The 20,042-nt window shown below is 41.7% G+C and overlaps 1 protein-coding gene across 3 annotated transcripts in view; it reads left to right on the top strand.

The window, feature by feature from the left end:
* Positions 1-20,042, top strand: part of GRM1 (glutamate metabotropic receptor 1) — a 317,395-nt gene that overhangs the window by 231,789 nt on the left and 65,564 nt on the right. For all 3 annotated transcript variants that reach the window (XM_029057819.2, XM_029057822.1, XM_029057821.1), the window contains exon 3: positions 3,465-3,700. In XM_029057819.2, the coding sequence (XP_028913652.1) occupies positions 3,465-3,700 (236 nt within the window). The remainder of the gene's footprint in view (positions 1-3,464; positions 3,701-20,042) is intronic.

The following is a 20,042-nucleotide window of genomic DNA, read 5'->3' as shown; positions in this document are numbered from 1 at the left end:
GGCTGGAGTGAGAGAAGGAAAAGCTTCATTAAGAGATGGAGTTTTGAGCTGGAGTTTTCAGTCATGGAAAAAGTGAAAAGTGAGCTGGAGGCTGGAAAAGACACTTCAAGCTGAAGACGTTTGTGGGAAGGAGCAAGGTACAGCGGCAGAAGGAGAGAAGGGTTCTTGTGTTATGGAATGCAAGCCATATTTTGCTGTCCTTAACTGAAGAATAAAAAGAATCAAAGGTTCATTCTGTTCCTAAACAACATACTGCTGCATTTCATACCACAGATTAAAACTTGAACTCATATTTCTCCAACAGATGGTTCTGCAGAAGTCACTGGAGACAGTGATCGTGCTACCACCCACTGGCAACTATGAGCACTGACATGGAAGTATCTATTCCCCTGCAGCATTAACCCTCAGCAAGAGGGATGGAGCAGCTGATAAACACCACGTTCTTGAGAAAGTCACCACAGAGCATAGTAGTCTTGGGCCAACCATACATGGCACATCAACTTCTTGAGCAATTGGTTTAGCATCGCCCAAGAACCATGTTCCATAACAACAAAAAAAGGCAGAACCACCCACACAAGGCCTGAAATGAAGCCAGCTCCCCAGCATTGAGACAATGCTCATCCTGCTTTCCAGGGTGGGATGTATGAGGAGAATGGATGAAAGCATCTCAAGCAGCTGGAGGAGGGTACATGCAAGTAGGGAGAACAACACAAATGATTTAAAGACATAGGGATGAATGCCCAGAACAATGTGTTAGCAGTTGCAGATTGTTAGGAGATCACTGCGGCAGGTAGGCCAACAGGGCATGTGGCAGTGTTGAGTAAGTTGCTCTCCTTGAGTGGAAGATCAGATGGCTAGAGGGGACATAATTTTTACATGCTCACAAGGTGAAATGAAGTGTCAATTGTGCTAAGGTCTTTTCAGTCACACCCACTCTAAGATATAGAATTGACCATCAGTAGAGAATTTTGCAAATATGCTTGACTGCTTTGCTGTCTTTGCCTTGAAGAGAAATATTTGAATAAGGATTTTCATTACAGTTCCTAAAAGATCAAATTTTAATGAGATATGCAAAAGACCAGGCTGTTGAGATTGTCATTGTTTAACCCATGCATTGAAGTTTTTGTACTTACTATTCAGTGAGTTGCATTTTGCATTAATAGTAATCACAGTGGAATTTGAATGCACAGTACTGCTTAGATGAATATAAAATAAGCAAATTTAGATATCAGAGTCCTGTCCTCAAGATGTTCATAGTTTATGAGAGGCGGTGAGAGGAAGAATATATATTTAGAGAAGAGAATAAAATATAGAACAGGGAAAGACCACTGAACCACTTACAATTCAAAAATCAGAAGCAAGGGGAGTAGAAAAGCATGTTAATAAATACAGTGTCCTGAGAGAGGTTAGTCCTGATATCCTTCTCCATTCAGTCCAAGGAACCCACTGGGAGCTCAAAAAATGATATTTCTACTTACTGAGTACTATTTGCCTTGCTATATTCATGCATGTAGTCATTTCTTCCATTATCACATTGCTTTCTATCCAGATAGATGCACTATGCTTGAAAGAGTCTTCTCTAAATTCCATGACGATATTCTATCCAAAATACATTGTCAAAATGCATGTTCTGACTGACTACAGTGCTCTGCACACAGTAAGCGTTCAATAATGTGATCGAATATTTAAAAAATAGTATTTAAAACAGTCAAAGAATTAGCTCCATCTAAGCACTGTAGCATCCTTCATTCATTTATTTTTACCCCCAATGTAGATAATTTCTTTCAGGAATTATTAATATCACATATTCTACTTTGATTTATCTCAGTTCCTAAAATCAAGCCAGGAAACAACTGCTTATTTAACAAGTTATTTTGTCTTGGATGTTTTGTCAAATTTAACATGTACTAAGGGTTTAAACCACTGGTTCCCCTTTCCATTTGCCTTTTTCCTTTTTGATGTAATGAAGTGTTTTTAATGGTATTTGTTAAGTGCTTACTATTTTCCAGGCACTGTATTATGAGCTGGGAAAGAAATGAGGATGGACATGTCCATGTCCCACCCGTGTGGGGCTCACAGTCTTAATCCGCTTCTTGCAGATGAGGTAACTGAGGCACAGAGAAGTGAAGTGACTTGCCAAAGTTCACACAGCAAACAAGTGGCAGAGCCTGGATTAGAACCCAGGTCCTTTGACTCCCAGGCCCATGCTCTTTCCCACTAGGCCATGCTGCTACCCGCAAGTTATTATGCAAGGACTGTTCACTACTGTGACTTCTACTTACATGTTAAATCAAACCAATAGCTGCAGCCTACAAGAGTCCATCAAGGAGGATAGGAATGAGTGATGCTCTGTAGTTGAACTGCACTATTAATTTAGATGATTATCAATTTCTTTAGATGATTGGAGACCACATTTAACCCCAGTGCTCTCGGTAAAAAGGCAGCTTCTGCAGGGATCAATCACATGCTTTTCTGTAATTCCTTTAGGCTGTTTGAAGCCAACAGAATAAGTGACAGTGCTAGCAAAGACTAGAGAAGTGGTCTGGTCTTCTCAACTAGTGCGGCTCCTGTGGAGCTGCTGCAATAATATATTCCTCCTGGGGTACAGTCAAATCAACCAAAATTAAGTTAAACCTGGTTCACATAGGCCCTTGAATAGAAGCTGAGTGGTCATATTGATTTCTCAGGGCCTGGAGAACTCCACATTACAGTTGATCTGAGAGTGAGCCCTAGGAAAAAAAAGAGAAAAAAATAACTTGGCTAAACCTCAATGACCTAATTAAAATGACCTTGCTTTGCCCAGAAAGGATACTGTGTCTATTTTTCATTTTTGTAACAAAATCATCTCATGGGTGGAGATTTACCTTAACACTGACATTTTGGATCAGCACTGAAAAAAGCAAAGAGGAAGCATTCATTTGTAAGAAAGGCAGGCCTTTTCCAGATTCCCAGGAGCAAAAGCAGCATGTGGCCTTTTCCGAGTTGATTCAATTTTCTCCCCCACCACGACACGTCTCAGCTTAGTTTCCTTGGAATTATTCTCTTAGCTTCAATAGTTGGGCTTGCTGGGATCACAGACTTGTAATCTTAGAGCTCAGAGTTTGATTTTCTCCTGGGTTGGGCATTTACAGATAGTCAAATGGGCAAACCACATTTTCTGTTCCCACCCAGGAGCCTCTTTAGCTCACTGGAACATCCACTATCCAGTTTAAAGGAAATTCTTTCCTTCCCTTGTCAAGGGTGATTATCAGTCTACCTGTTGCCCAATGAGTCCTTTTAATAGAGTTCATTTCACCTCTGCCTATTAACCTGTCATTCTGGGCTGTTTTCAGGAAAAACTTAGTTCTGGTTTGAAAATGACTTGGGCTATTTGGGCCAGGCTGAATTTTGTTTAGAGATAAAATTTACCGTTGCCACCCGTTGGCCTTCTGTAACTGAGAACTACTCTCCGTTCTCCTTTTCAGCGATGGCTGGGCAGACAGAGATGAAGTCATTGAAGGTTATGAGATGGAGGCCAATGGTGGTATCACCATCAAGCTGCAGTCTCCAGAGGTCATGTCTTTTGATGACTACTTCCTGAAGCTGAGGCTGGATACCAACACCCGAAATCCATGGTTTCCCGAGTTCTGGCAGCATCGGTTCCAGTGCCGCCTTCCTGGACACCCCTTGGAAAATCCCAACTTTAAAAAGATCTGTACAGGTAATTCATTCTCCTTTACCCTGGTCTTTTTTTTTTTTCTCCGTGACTCATCTCATTTTGACTCGTTTAAAGAGGGTTGTAACTCATAGAAAGTGCTGAAAAGTGAGAGACAAATGCTCAGTTATCCAGTTTATGGAATAGACAGGCAAGGGAATGATCAAACTATTTGCTCTGGAATAATCATAATAATGTTATGGGGCAAGCACTGTTCCAAGGCAACCAGCAATCCTTTCCAATAATTTATAGAATTAGGGCTGCCACCCAACAAGTTCCAAGGCAAACGTTCTGAAGTGGCAAAGGGGACTATACCAACTCCACAGCTGTCTTTGCCCTGGAAGATCTTTCCCCATTAACAGGGACGTGCCTGCTCATTTGAGGCTACACCTTGTACTCTCAGATATATCCCTGCTATGGGTTTCAGAGCTTGAGGCAGCAATCTCATTCAACTGCAGGCTTTATTTTTAATGAAGATATTCTTAGAGACAGAGGCACAAGTAAAGGAAAAGTGAACTGTTACTATTTCCGTTAACTCTCACCTATTTACAAAAGGAGAGGAATGTATTCACGAAAATCTAGAGACTCTCCATTTTTACAAACTCTAACCAAGGTACAGCTGGTCCCGTGACAGCTCGAAGAAAGGGGAGAGGTTGCTCACAGCAGTGTATTCTGGTACTGCCAGTGCACTTATACAGAGAGTGAGAGAATCACTCTGCTTTCCCCTATCCACCACTAATTAACTGCATTCAGCAGGTCTGTACTTCCATATTCTCTGTATTTCTGGGCACTCTAATATTGGCTTCCAGGTGAGTATTTGCCCAGGAGGCTAGGAAGACAGGAAAGGGAGAGCAGACCTTTAGTTGGCTCCTATGGTTTCCTAAATCAATCAATCAGTGGAACTTTTGAGGTGTGTGTGTGTGCGCACACGTTTTATTGGAAAAGAATAACAAAAATTGAAGATATGATCCCTGTCCATGAGTGCCATCTGTTTCTTCATGTCTCTGCCTGGAGAGAAAGCATGAGAGGGACAGAGGAGAACTCATTTGCTACCTCTATGTGGATGATTCTACCTTTCTCCTTTTCTACAGTCTCATATTTCCTCCTGCCTACAGAGCATTTCTACTTGGTGTCCTGCTGACACCTCTTTTACAGGCCCAAAACACAACTCCACATCTTTCCACCAAAACCCTGTCCTTCCCCTTTCTTTCCAATCACTTTCAACAACATCACTATCTTCCCTATCTCACAAGCCCATAACTTTGGCACTACCCTCACCTCATCTCTTTGATTCAACCCATATATTCAATATGTCACCAAATCCTGCCAGTTCTACTTCACAATATCACTAAACTCCATCCTTTCCTCTCCATCCAAACTGTTACTACACTGATCCTAGCCCTTAATCCCACCTTGACTACTTCATTAAGCTCCTTGCTGACCTCCCTCTCCCTGCCCCAGTCTGTCCTTACTGCAGTCAATCAGTTGTATTTATTGCATGCTTTCTGTGTGCAGAGCATTGTACTATGCACTTGGGAGAGTACAATATAGTAGAATTGGTAGATGCTGGATCCCTGCCCACATAGAGTTTAAAGTCTAGAGAAGGAGACAGATATTAAAATAAATTACAGATATGCACATAGGGCTGTGGGGCTGAGAGTGGGGTGAATAAAGGGTACAAATCCAAGTTCAAGAATTCACTTCATACTCTATACTTCATACTCCATACTTCACTTTACTTCCAGAATCATTTTTCTTAAAAATCATTTAGTTCATGTTTCCCCATGAAATCTCCAGTGGTTGCCCACCCACCTTCTCATCAAACAGATACTCCTTATCAACCATAAAGCACTCAATCAGCTCTCCCCCTCCTACCTTATCTCACTCATTTCCTTCTTCAACCCAGCCCATGTGTTTTGCTCCTGTAACACCAACCTATTCAGTATACTGTGATCTCATCTTTTTGGACGTTGGCCTCTTGTTCACATCCTCCCTGTGACCTGGAACTCCGTCCCCCTTCATATCTGTCAGACCACCACACTCCCTAACTTCAAAGCTTTATTAAAATCACATCTCCTCTGAAGGACCTTCCACTCATCTTCCCTACTCCCTCTCCCTCCCGCCCTGCCTTATGCACTTGGATCTGTATCCTTTAAGCATTTTATATTTACCCCTCACTCAGGTGTACAAATCTGTAATTTATTTTTATCTCTGCCTCTTCCTCTAGACTGTGGGCAGGAAACATGTCTTCTAACTCTGATGTTCTCTCCCAAGTGCTCTGCACATAGTAACTGCTCAATAAGTACCCTTGACTGATTGATTCTAATCCACAAGGAATGCACTGCTTCCCAGCCAGAGGAGCAGAATTGAGTAGGAGATCTAGCACGACTTTAGGTTAGTTAACTAAGATCCCAGGAATTTGCAGCATTGATGTAGTGGATGGAGAACTGTGTCAATAAGTTTGTCCCTCTTGGCTAAATCACTTCCTATTCTTTCCCTCAATCCTTTTATCTGATTCCATTCTTTTCCCCTTTGATTATTTTAGGATGTTGTGACAATTATTGAACTGACATTTGTGAAAATATTCAAGCTCTGTAAAGCAAAACTACCAAGTATATTCAAATTACCATTAATCGCCATGCCCTTCCTCAGTCTATTAAATCTTAGGCAAAGCACATAATCAATCAATCACAGTAACCACTCAAATTGATTGATCCTATATTAACTGTGGTAGTAAGCACTTGTGAGAAGCAAGACTCTCATTCCCTGCCATCAAGGAACTTATAATCAATCAATCAATAACTGTTTTATTTATTAAGCACTTAATATGTTCCAAGCAATGGTGTAGTTGCAAGATAAACAGGTCCCACAAGGAACTTCCAGTCTAAGTAGGAGGGAACACAGATATTGAATCCTCATTTTGCAGATGAAGGAACAAAGACACAGAGAAGTTAAGTGACTTGCTCAAGGCCATATAGCAGAGAAGTGGTGGAGCCAGCATTAGAAGCCCCTCTAGATTGTAAACTGGTTGTGAGCAGGGAATAGGTTTATTGTTGTATGGCACTCTCCCAAGCACTTAGCACAATTGTAAATACAATTGAATGAATTGAATGAATGAACCTAGGTCCTCTGACATCCAGGCCCATGGTTAGTGGAAAGAATACTTCCCTTTGGATTTATTGACTACCTACTGTATGGAGAGTACAATAGCATTAATAGAGTTAGAAACACTCCCTGTCTTCAAGGACCTTACAATCTAGTGGGAGAGACTGACACAAGATAATTTTACAGATAGGAGGACAAAGAGAATGGAAAAATGAATAAGAATGGGTAAGTTCTTAAATAATAGAGGTGTAACTCCCTATGTACAGAAGTGCTAGAGGTGATTATGAGTGAATGAGTGAGGATGTGGCACTAAAATGCTGAGTTAATAACTGGAAGGATAAGGAGCAGAAAGATGTATTGAGGAAGACCTCTTGGAGGAGTTGGGATTTCAAAGAGAGGAAAAGTTGATTTCTAGAGGATTTGAAGGAGGAGGGAGATCTATGCAAGAGGAAGAGCATGAACGAGGAGTTGAAGGTGGAAGACAGAGGACAATGATGCACAGGATGTAGTTTAGCTTGAGAGATCCAAAGAATGGGAGCTAGAGTCTAGTAGAAGAGAGTGGAAGAGGAAGAGATCTGATGGACTACCTTAAAGGGAATGGATAGAGATTTATGCCTGATGCAAGAGGAATGGATAACCACTGGAGTGTTTTGACGAGTGAAGAGACATGTGTGGAATGATGCTTTAGAAAAATAACCCAGGCAACAGAGTGAAGTATGGACTGTAAAAGGGAAGAGACAGGAGTCATGGATCCAACTTTGGAGGAAGTTGCAGTAATTAAGCAGGGATAAGACAAGTACCTGAACCAGCTGGTGGCTGGATGGACAGGAAAGGGCAGATCCAGGAAATGATGTGGAGGAAATACACCTGACAATGTGGGAGTTGAAAGAGAGGGAGGAATTATGGATAATACCAAGGTTAGGGTTTAAGTTTGTGGGAGTGCATGCATTAAATATTTTCACATATTTGTTCCATGGAATCCCACACTTCCAGATTTACCATCCAGAATGTAGATGAATAAAATGTAACATTTTAAAATGTAAAATTAATCTCCATTTTGCTAATTCAGATGATTATTTGTCCAGTAACATGAGACAAAGTGAAAAGTTCATAACCAGATCATAGGAAAAGCTGAGTGAAAAAGCATGGGGAAAAATGGAGAATGGTGCAAGGTAATGCTTTACCTTATCAAAGACTTACTGAGTTCACTGTTTCCTGTTCTTTGTCTTGGCTAGGTAGGAAAAGCATTAAAGATTGGACTCTAGGTGGAAAGCCAGATCTATCATTTTAATGGGAAGCTCTGACCTAATTAAAGACAGTGCGCTTTCTGGTTTACGCTCATCGGCAAAAGAATTTCACACATAAAATTGTTTGTTAATTTGCTTAGCATTTTGGGGATGGTTTTCCTGAAGGCAGATTTCACTGTTTCTTTCTGACTGGTTCTGTATTACTTCAGTTACATGTTGCAAAAGCTGCACATGAAATCTGTGTGTTAAGGAGCCTCAGAAAAATTCCATGAATAAAACTTATAAAACAAAGCAGATTATGCAATCCTAGGGTGTTAGAAACAGGTTTCTCAAAACTCAGAACCATTTTTCCCAGTTTTTCCACCTTTTTATTGCCTGATAAAGAGGATGTTTTACTTGACTACTGCAACTACTGATATTGGGCCCAAGTCAACATTGACATTAGTGATATTAGAATAATTAAATTCCTGCCTCTCAGAAATAAGATGCTCAGTTATGATAAGTAAATTGCCTCTTCTGAATCCCTTTCAGCACCTACCAAAGTGTCATTTACCATGGGGCTCTCAGTAGAAATCTTTATTTTCTTATATGCTTCTTGGAAAGTTAAGGCCTGTTATTTGTTTAGAGGGAAAATGAAAGTCCAATGGTCACCCTGCCTCCCCCAGTGCCAACTTATTCACTGTATCTTGATCTCATCTATCTCACTGCCAACCTTTTGCCCACATTGTGCCTCTGGCTTGGCACTCTCTCCTCCTTCACATCTGACAGATGACCACTCTCCCATCTTCAAAACCTTATTAAAAACACATCTCCTCCAAGAGGCCTTCCTTGACTAAGTCCTCATTTCCCCCTCTCCCACTCCTTTCTGCTCATTTTTGCACTAGGATTTGCAACCTTTATTCATATTTATCCAAAATTTATCCATAATTTAATTCATTTACATTTATGTCTGGCTAAAGACTGTAAGTTCACTGTGGGCAGAGAATATGCCTACCAGCTCTATAGAGTCTCCCAAATGCTTAGTACAGTGCTATGCACACCATAAATGCTCAACAAAAATGATTGATTGATTGCCTCGGCATTGATTGGGTTGGCAAGCAAATCTAAAAACTGTGGCATTTTTCAATGGTCTTGCACTGGTCAGTGAAAATATTTTTTTTTCAATGTCACAGAGTAGAGACCATGCCTTTCACTTTTATTTTACTCCGCACATAATTTAGGCCTTCAATAAGTACTACAGAATGATTGTAAACTATTTAAAAATCAGCTCATCAGCATGCAAATTCAAGCATACTGTAATACAACAAAACCCACTTACCATACATTGCCTTTGCCCTTGTTCTTCCTCTAGCCTGAAACTTCCTCCAACTTCATATCTGAGTTTCCACCACTCTCCCCACCTTCAAAGCCCTATTAAAATCACATTTCCTCCAAGAGGCCTCACCAGACTAAGCTTTTTATTTCCCCTTTCCTCTCACCCCTCTGTGTTGACTGTGCCATTGGCTGTGTACACGTTAAGCACTGATACTCTAGCCCCACAATACTTACATACATAGTCTTAAAATTCTACTATTTCCCATATCCAAAATCTATTTTAATGTCTGTCTCAACTGTAGTCTGTAAATTCCTTATGGGCAGTGATCATGTCTACAAACTCTGTTATACTGTAAATTTCCAAGTGCTCAATACATTGTTATGCACACAGTAAATACCATTGATTAATTGATTAGGATTTGGGATTTCTAGTTAGCCTCCACACTAAATGTCTTTACTCTGTCAATCACAGAATAGAAGCAATTTAGCCTTTCTGGGACAGCTTTAACTATTGCATTTCTAGATTTGGGAGTGAAATTACCTAGATCCAGGATTGTTTTGGGTTTCTTAATTTCATATCAAAAAGCTTGAACACAAAGTGGCAGATGTACAGTTCCTTAATGGATATTCATTCATTTATTAAAAAATGGTGTTGAAGTAGAATAAACTTTCTGAACCATTGACAACTAATTTGGATGCTGTCTATTTTTTGACATTCCTAATTGTGTCACCTCTGATGTTTTAGAAGGTTTAGATATTGCAGTCTGTTTCCAGGGAAACTTTCATTATGTCTAATCTCTGATTCTATTGTTTAAATAGTTTATTTGCCCCGTGTTCTCTTAACTATGAAGGGTCAACTCTGAAACCAAGATTGGAACTCTATGGAAATCAACATAACTAATTAGAGTATTGACCTTCCCCTTTGCCCCCCTTGGCAATTCCTCCCCTTTGTCATGCAAACAGAGCAAATCCTCACCCAATTAGCTATTATCATAAAGTTGTGGAAGAGGTTTGGAGAGATGATCCTCCTTTTGACATCTACTTTCCAAATAGGTTGTAGAACAGGTAATGAGATTCTCAACTAAGACCAACCTCCTTGGAAGTTCATTCATTCATTCAATAGTATTTATTGAGCTCTTACTATGTGCAGAGCACTGTACTAAGCACTTGGCACTGTAAATTTTCTCCTATCTCTGTATTTACAGAGGTGGTGGTGGTCTTCTTGTCCAGTGATGTTATCTGCCAAATTCCCACCCCACCCCAGTCTGGTCCCATCCCTTGGGCTTTTGGCTGATGGAAGGACAGAGGTGGAGGAGGGGGTGGTAGTTATATAACGTTGATAAGCACCTATTGGGTGCAATGCACTGGATTAGGCACTTGAAAAAGTACAGGAGACTCAAAAGACATGTTCTACACCTACGAGTGCCAAGTAGGAAAATGAGAAATGTTACTTAAGCTGTGTTTTAGTAGGTAAGGATAGGAAATTTGATCTGACCAACAGCAGTGCAAATTGTTCCACAATTGCCCGATTGTTATTTGAAAATGATATGGAAATGTTAGTTGTATGTGGCTTGCTGGCTGTTCGGTAGCTGAAAATATCCCCCACTACCCACTTAGTGAGAAGCCACGTAGCTTAGTGGAAAGAACTAGGACTTGGGAGTTAGATGTCGTGGGTTCGAATCCCAGCTCTGTGACTTCTCAGCTGTGTGACTTTGGGCAAGTCACTTAACTTCTCTGTGCCTCGACTACCTCATCTGTAAAATGGGGATTAAGACTGGAAGCCCCACGAGGGACAAACTGATTACCTTGTATCTCCACCAGTGCTTAGAACAGTGCTTGCCGTATAGTAAGTGCTTAACAAATACCATCATCATCATCATCCCTAAGTACCCCCACTATCACCATCCCCAGAACAGGTTGTAAACTCCTTGAGATAAGGGATCCTATCAACTCTATTGAATTGGAATCAATCAATGAATGGTATTTATTGAGCACTTCCTGTGTGCAGAGCATAATATAACAGAGTTGGTATAGATGTTCCCTGCCCACTTCTCCCAAGTGCTTAGTACAGTGCTCTGCGCACAGTTAGGGTTCAATGAATACCACTGGGAGATTGATTACAATATTTATGGACTGTCTGCTGAGTGGGGGGGCACTTAGAGAACATGCAGAAGAAATAAAACACGTGATCCTTGCCCTCAAGGAACTTTCCATTTAGTGTGGAAGGTGAACTGATGAATGTAAGAAAGACAAATAAAGAGAATCCTAGAAAATCTCCAGATTTCATAGTCTATCACTCTTCCTCCAGGCATGATTGTCATCCCAAAAGATGAATATAGCTTTCTTAAAGATTGCCAGGGAAGGAAATTCCACAGCCTTCTCAGGAACATATCTAATATTACCTGTAAAGAGGTCATTTGTGCTTTGAACACTTAGTTTTCTTTTTAATGAACATCCATATTTCACTTGTGATTGCTGATATGCTCATATACATCATTTTAGAGCAACAAGCTGAAGGTAAAAGCCTATCAATTTCTTAAGAATCTTCAGAAGGAAACAGATTCTTACTTCAGCCAAATGATCATAGCACACCTATAAATTTGCAGAATAACACCTTAGTGACAGAAGCATAGTAATTTAATTTCTTTAAGTTTCTATAAGTTCTTTAATTTTCCCTTTTCCCTGATGCTTACTGGAGTTTTCAGATTTTTTCTGACCATGTAGGCAGCAGATAATAATAATGTTGGTATTTGTTAAGCGCTTACTATGTGCAGAGCACTGTTCTAAGCGCTGGGGTAGACACAGGGGAATCAAGTTGTCCCACGTGGGGCTCACAGTCTTAGTCCCCATTTTACAGATGAGGGAACTGAGGCACAGAGAAGTTAAGTGACTTGCCCACAGTCACACAGCTGACAAGTGGCAGAGCCGGGATTCGAACTCATGAGCCCTGACTCCAAAGCCCGTGCTCTTTCCACTGCGCCACGCTGCTTCCCTGTTCGTGAGTGTTCTTTTATCCCCAGTGCACTTGTCAATTGCAGTGTTCATTTTCCAAGTCACCATATTGGAAAAAATGACTTTTATTGATTAGTGCATTTCATTAGATGAAAGTGAATTTATTAGACAGAGAACAGGAAAGGAACTGCAAATAGGGTTATTTGTACTTCTTGAGAATACTGTAAGTATATATAGAAATTGAGCTCTCAGCAGTCATTTTATTGGTGGATACAGCAAATAGAGACTATACTGAGTAAGCTATTATTAAGAACAGGCTGATAGCTTGCAGTCTCAGCTCTCCTCTATGAATGCACAGAATGCATACTCTCAAAATCAATCACAGAAGAATAGAGACAGGACATATTATAGCCTTGCCCTTCCTCCTTCTCCCATTATTAGCCACAAAGAGGCTACCTAAATAGCCAGGAATTGAAGCAGTAATCCAAGTTCACAAACTCCTGCCACATCCATGTCTTGTTAGCCTGTTTCTGGTGTGCTATATAATATCCCAGTGAAAGTACAGCACCTTATTAATTATCTTAACTATATTCTCCTGGTTTTCTTCCTATTTATTTTTCTGGCTGCTCCTTCTCTGTTTCTTTCACAAGGTCCTCCTCTGTCTCCCATCCTCTAACTGTGCAAGCCCCTCAGAGCTCAGTTCTGGGTTCTCTTCTATACTCCAACTACAAGCATTCCCTTGGAGAACCCAGTCACTCCCAACAGTTCCATCCACTTAGAAATGGATAATTCCCAAATGAACCTCTCGCCTTCTCTGCAATCTTGCATCTTCTCCTGCCTTCAGGACAGCTCTTCGTATGTCTCACAAACACCTTGAACTTAACATGTCCAAAACAGAACTCCTCATCTTCCCAGACATATCCGGTCCTTCCCATCACTATTGACAACACCACTACCCTCTCTGTCTCACAGGCTTGGAGCCTTGTCATTATCCTCAACTCATCTCTCTCATTCAATCCACATATGATAATAATAATAATAACAATAATAATAATGGTATTTGCTAAGTGCTTTCTATGTGTAAAGGACTGTTCTAAGCACTGGGGGGAGACAAGGTGATCAGGTTGTCCCACGTGGGGCTCACAGGCTTCATCCCCATTTTACAGATGAGGTAACTGAGGCACAGAGAAGTGAAGTGACTTGCCCAGAGTCACACAGCTGACAAGTGGAATCGGGATTAGAACCCATGACCTCTGACTCCCAAGCCTGGGCTCTTTCCGCTGCTTCTCTTGTGTCACCAAATCTTATCAGTTCTACCATCAGGACAATGCTAAAATCTGCCTTTTGTTCTCTATCCAAAGTGCTACTCTGTGGATCTAAGCACTAACCATATCCCGCCTCAACTACTGCATCAGCCTCCTCGCTAACCTCCCTGCCTCCTGCCTCTCTGCACTCTTATCCTTACTTTATGCTGGTGCTCAGGTTTTTAAAGAAAAATTCAGTCCACACCTTTCCAATCCTCAAAAACCTTGAGTTGTTGCCCATCCACCTCTAAACAGAAATCCTTAACATCTGATTTAAAACACTCAATCAGCTCACCCCCTCCTACCGTGCCTCACAGGTTTTCTCCTACAGCCAGGCCTGCTCATTTCAATCCTCTAATGCCAACCTACTCACTGTACCTTAATTTCATATATTTCACCACTGGCTCCTTGCCCACATCCCACCTTCCCCTCCATATATGACAAACTGCACCTGTCCCCACCTTCAAAGCCTTATTGAAGGCACATCTCCTCCAAGAGGTTTTCCCTAACTAAGCCTTCATTTCCCCTACTCCCTCTCTCTTCTGTGTTGTCTAGGCACTTGGATCTCTATTTTTTAAGCATTTGATATTCACCTCGCCCTTAGTCACACTGATGGTAAAGGAGAAGACTGCTTCTTATGGGCAGCCAATATCTCTACCATAATGCTGGATTTGGCCCCTTTAGTCACATCCTCCCCACCCCCGCACCCCAAGCCCCACATCACTTTTGTATAAATCTGTAAGTTATTTATTTTAATGTATTTTCCCCCTCTAGACTGTAAGATCATTGTGGGGAAGGAATGTGTCTACTGTTATATTGTTATATCGAACTCTTCCAAACACTTAATACAGTGCTTTGCACACAGTAAGTGCTCAATAAATACCATTGATTGATTGACCCATCTGCCTCATTAGCTTCTGCTTCCTTCCTTTTCACACCTGGTTTAAGGATAACGTGCACTGTAGATCCCACCCATTCCCACATCACACACATTGTCTCAAACTATTTCTCTAATTATAGCCTAGCAAAACTGTGTAATGGAGTCATATGTTCTAGAAAAACTGAGTGTATTACAACAATGCCTAGTTCCTCCTGATAAGTTAGCTCCTCTCTGACCCTGTCCTAGTCCTTTCTCCTTCAAATGGGTTCCTAGTATGCTCCAGCTCACAAGGTGGCCTCCTTTTCTTTCCCCTGAAAAGATCTCTGGGTATCCCTTTTCCTAGGGGCTGGGGACAACCTCTGGGCAGGGTTTCATCTGGTTTGGTCCTTATCAAAGATGCCTCCTGTCTGTTAATCCATCAATGATATTTATTGAATGTTTACTATGTGTAGACCACTGTACTAAGCACTTGGGAGAGAACAATACAACAGAGTTGGTAGACATGTTGGTCGGTTAAAATAAAAGGAGAAGGAAAGACTGGATGGTGGAAGGTCTTTGAGGAGGGTGATGCAGAAGTAATTACTGCTTGGACCAACAAGGTGGAACCTGGATGGAGAGGAAGGAGAAGATTCTAGAATGTTATGAAGAAAACCAACCAGCTTTAGTGACAGACTGAATACGTGGGCTGAAGGAGAGGAGAGCAGTCAAGAATAATGCCGAGGTTGCAGGCTTGTGAAGCTGGGAAGATGATGGTGATGTCAACAGTGATGGGAAAATCACAAGAAGGAGGGGATTTGGAAAGGAAGCTATAGAGATGTCCTAGAGGCAGGAGGAAAATTAGAGATGGCGAGAAAGAAGACAGTTAATCAATTGTATTTATTAAGCACTTACTGTGAGTAGAGCACTGTACTAAGTGTTTGGAAGAGTATAATATAACAGTCACACACCCTGCCCACAATGAACTTACAGTCTAGAGGGGGCTACAGGCATTAATATAAATAAATTACAGATATACATATAAGTGCTGTGAGGTTGGGAAGGGAGGATGAATAAAGGGAGCAAGTCAGGGTGATGTAGGAGTGGAAGAAAAGAAAAAGAGGGACAAGTCATAGAAGGCCTCTTTGAGGAGATGTGCCTTCAGTAAGCCTTATAAGTGGGGGAGAGTAATTGTCTGTGGGATATAAGAGGGAGAGCATTGCAGCCCTGAGGCAGGACATGTGTGAGAAGTCAGCAGTGAAATAGATGAGTTTGAGGTCCAGTGAGTAGGTTAACATTTTAGGAGCAAATTGTTTGGGCTGTGTTGTAGTAAGAGTATAGCCTGGTGAGGTAGGAGAGGATGCGGGGGAGAAACGAGGAGGTATGTGAGATAGGATAAGTGCTTGTATTAATGTAGTAGCAATGTGGATGGAGGAAAGCATGGATTTTAGCAATGTTGTAAAGGTTGACCCGACAGGATTTAGTGATAGATTGAATATATGGGTTGAATGAGAGAGATGACTCAAGGAAAGCAGCAAGACTGTGGGCTTGTGAGACAGGAAAGATGGTGGTCTTGTCTACAGTGATGGGATTTGAGAGTCATCTGAATAAAGATGGAACTTGAAGCTGTAGGAGTGAATGAGATCCCAAAAATAGGGGTATAGGTTGAGAATAGAAGGGGATTAAGAACTGAGTAATGAGGACATCCACAGTTAGGTAGTGGGAGGCAGAGGAAGAGCCAATGAAAGAGACCAGGAAGAAGCAGCCAGAGAGTAGGAGAACCAGGAGAGGAGAGTGTCAGAAAAACCAAGTTTAGCTAGTGTTTCCAGGAAAGGGGATGGTTCACTGTATCAAAGGCATTTGAGGATTAAAGGAGGATTAGACAGCGGTTAAGACCATTTGATTTGGCAAGGAGGAGGTCACTGATTTCCTTGGCAAGATCAATTTCAGCAGAATGAAAGACATGAAAACTGGATTTTAGGGGGTCCAGATGATAGGAGATGCTGTCATGGGGCTTTTTAGATGGTGGCAGGCCCAAGCAAACATGTGCCCCTTGGTTAGGGCAGCCCTGGCCCTCTGCCTTGGGAGTCTCAGGAATCCATTTGCTCTGAATTTAGCTGTTCTCTCCCAAAGGGACTGAGTTCCTTACCTTTCCTCCCAAACCCTGTACTCTCCCTGACTTCCCTGTCACTCTGGATGGCACTACTATCCTTCCCGTCTCACAGGCCCGCAAGCTTGGTGTCATCCTTGACTCTGCTCTCTCATTCACCCCACATATCCAATCCATCACCAAAACCTGCCGGTCTCACCTTCACAATATCACCAAGATCTGCCCTTTCCTCTCCATCCAACTGCTACCTTGCTGGTTCAACCTCTCATAATAGCCTGACTGGATTATTGTGTCAGCCTCCTCTCTGATCTCCCATCCTCCTGTCTCTCCCCCCTTCAGTATATACTTCACTCCACTGCCTGGATTATTTTTCTACAAAAACACTCTGGGCATGTCACTCCCCTCCTCAAAAACCTCCAGTGGTTGCCTATCAACCTTGGAATGAAACAAAAACTCCTCACTCTTGGCTTCAAAGTTCTCCATCACCTTGCCCCCTCCTACCTCACCTCCCTTCTCTCCTTCTACAGCCCATGCCATACACTCCGCTTCTCTGCCGCTAACCTCCTCACAGTTCCTCGTTTGTGCCCGTCCTGCTGTCGACCCCTGGCCCACGTCCTACCGCTGACCTGGAATGCCCTCCCTCCTCACATCCACCAAACTCACTTTCTTCCCCTCTTGAAAGCCCTACTGAGAGCTCACCTCCTCCAGGAGGCCTTCCCAGACTGAGCCCTCCCTTTCCCTCTGCTCCTCCTCCCCTCCCCATTCCCCCCTTCTCCCTCCCTCTGCTCTTCCCCCTTCCTCTCCCCACAGCACTTGTGTATATTCGTATATATTATTTATTACTCTATTTATTTTGTTAATGATGTGTATATATCTATGATTTTATTTATCTTGATGATATTGATACCAGACTATTGGTTTTGTTTTGTTTTGTTGTCTATCTCAACAGACTGTGAGCCCGTTTAGACTGTGAGCCCTTTATTGGGCAGGAATTGTCTCTATCTGTTGTCGAACTGTGCATTCCAAGCGCTTAGTACAGTGCTCTGCACTTAATAAGTGCTAAATAAATACGACTGAATGAATGAATGAGCGGGGCACAGATGCACGTGATGAGGCTCTCTCACCCCAGCTCGTCACTGGCCTGCTGGGTGCCTGTGAGCAAGATTTAACTCTCTGGGAGTGTCCTCATTTTGTGTGCACACCAGAAGTGGAACAGGTTTTCTCAGCCATGAAGTTCACAAATATATAAGCAATGAATTGTGCACCCCTAGGCTGGAGGGGTTACTGGCTGTCTGAAAACATTTGTACAGCAGTGGTTGATATTGTAACTGGAACAATGTATGACCACAGATTGTGAGTCCCTCAAGGGACAGGGTTCATCTTCTCCTTCCCAGTGCTTAATACAGTGCTCTGCACATTGTAACAACTTAGTAAGTGCCATTACTACTACAAACAACTGGACATTGGAGAAAGTCCAATGGTTTAGGATGCACAGTGCAATCGAGCCATCTTATATTGTCAGTAAAAAATTTTTGAAACCCAGAAAATTTTGCTCACACTCTTTGTTAAAAATATTTTCAGTAGTTGGCTATCCTGGTCTGTATGGCTCTCACTCATACTTCCCTGAAGCTGTTAAGCAAATCAGGGGTTGGGCTTAAGAGCCAGGTCTAACAAGCACTTGGGGTACAATCACGAGGTGGCAGCAAAACTCCCCTTGCAACCCCACCTGATACACTAAGATGAACTTTTAACCATTTTATATCTAAAAATGATAAAAAGCTAACGGGCCTCAGTACATTCAAGTGGGGTGGAAATGACCAAGTCATACCTGGGGTGCTCTATGTTGCTGCCACAAAGAAAGAAAACTATGGCACTCTGTTACCATTAAATCAATCAATCAATGGCATTTACGGAGTACTTACTGCACGCAGAGCACTGTATTAAACGCTTGGGAGAGGTCAATACAATGGAGCTGGTAGACATGTTCCTTGCCCACAACTAGAGCTCAGTCTAGAGGGGGAACAGAGGCTCCATTTATAATTTGGGCTCTCATGCCACTAGCCAGTTAACAGTATTTAAAGAATCATAACCCTGCCCATAATGTGGCACAATGAAACCACTAGCCCGCTTTCTCCTCAAAGATTCTGAGTAGCCTCATCCTGATGTCCCTACCCCAGTAAAAGCCCCAGGTTCTGGGCAGAGACAGAGAAATAATAATAATAATGTTGGTATTTGTTAAGCGCTTACTATGTGTAGAGCACTGTTCTAAGCGCTGGGGGAGATACAGGGTCATCAGGTTGTCCCACGTGAGGCTCACAGTTAATCCCCATTTTACAGATGAGGTAACTGAGGCACAGAGAAGTGAAGTGACTTGCCCACAGTCACACAGCTGACAAGTGGCAGAGCTGGCAGTCGAACCCATGACCTCTGACTCTGAAGCCCAGGCTCTTTCCACTGAGCCATGCTGCTGAGGTGGGCCCCTTCTAGTATGCAGGGTAGTTACCTCAGGATATTTCCACAGTGAAATCTCCAAGTAGGAAGCAGCTATGAGCTCCTAATCGTAGCAGTCTATGTGAGGACAGGACAAATAAACCTTATTTTCTTCAGTAAAGATAATAGTAATGATAATAGGTAATTACCACAGCCTTGCCTTCTCCAGACACTGCCCATCTAATAGCACTATATACTTTTAAGATGATCTAATTGGTTAATGTTGATGTTTGGAATGCATTTAGAATTTTGAAAAGTAACCTGATGTGATGACAAGAAATCAGTTCCTTAGTAAGTACCTTGTATTTATCATATTAACCAAACTAAAGTCTTTTAATGTCTATGAATAGATAATATAACAGTTGTGTATCACAAGGAGGTGGAGTGTTGAAGAATTGCCTGGATAATGTGAGCAAAAAACCCTACTATTGAAGATTGGTCTAAATTGACATGATTGTACTGAATTTTCCAGTTCTGATGGTAAACTAATTGATTTTTATCAAAAAAACTCAATTACATTGTTTTCTCTGTATAGCTCCAATTAATGAACAACTGAGAACCCATAGGATGAATGAATATTTTACTTTGAATGGATCTCAATTTGGGACAAAACAAAACAAAATAATCATGTAAATTTATAGGGTTCCAACAATTTACCAAAATAATCTTGCGAAAAAATAGATAGCACTATCTCATTGGAACTGGTCTATGCTGGGAAAGAGCCTAGGCAACTGCAAGAAATATTCCTTGTTCACAGGGCTAGATGTCAAGGGTCACAAGACTGGACCCAGAACTCTTCTCTAACAAGTCACTTTTATAGCTAAACTGCCCCATCTATAAAAGGGGCAGAAATAACACTTTATGAGCTCTCAGGGATGCTCTGAAAGTAAAATTATTTTTACTAAGGAGCAAATTGGGTGTATTGGTCCAGTAAAATATTTAATAATAAATGGAAAAGCTGGCAAACCAA

Source organism: Ornithorhynchus anatinus, chromosome 2 (genome assembly GCF_004115215.2).
Source record: "Ornithorhynchus anatinus isolate Pmale09 chromosome 2, mOrnAna1.pri.v4, whole genome shotgun sequence".
Taxonomy (NCBI): Eukaryota; Metazoa; Chordata; class Mammalia; order Monotremata; family Ornithorhynchidae; genus Ornithorhynchus; species Ornithorhynchus anatinus.
The sequence above is the reverse complement of the archived record's forward strand: the minus strand, read 5'-3'. Positions and strand labels throughout refer to the sequence as shown.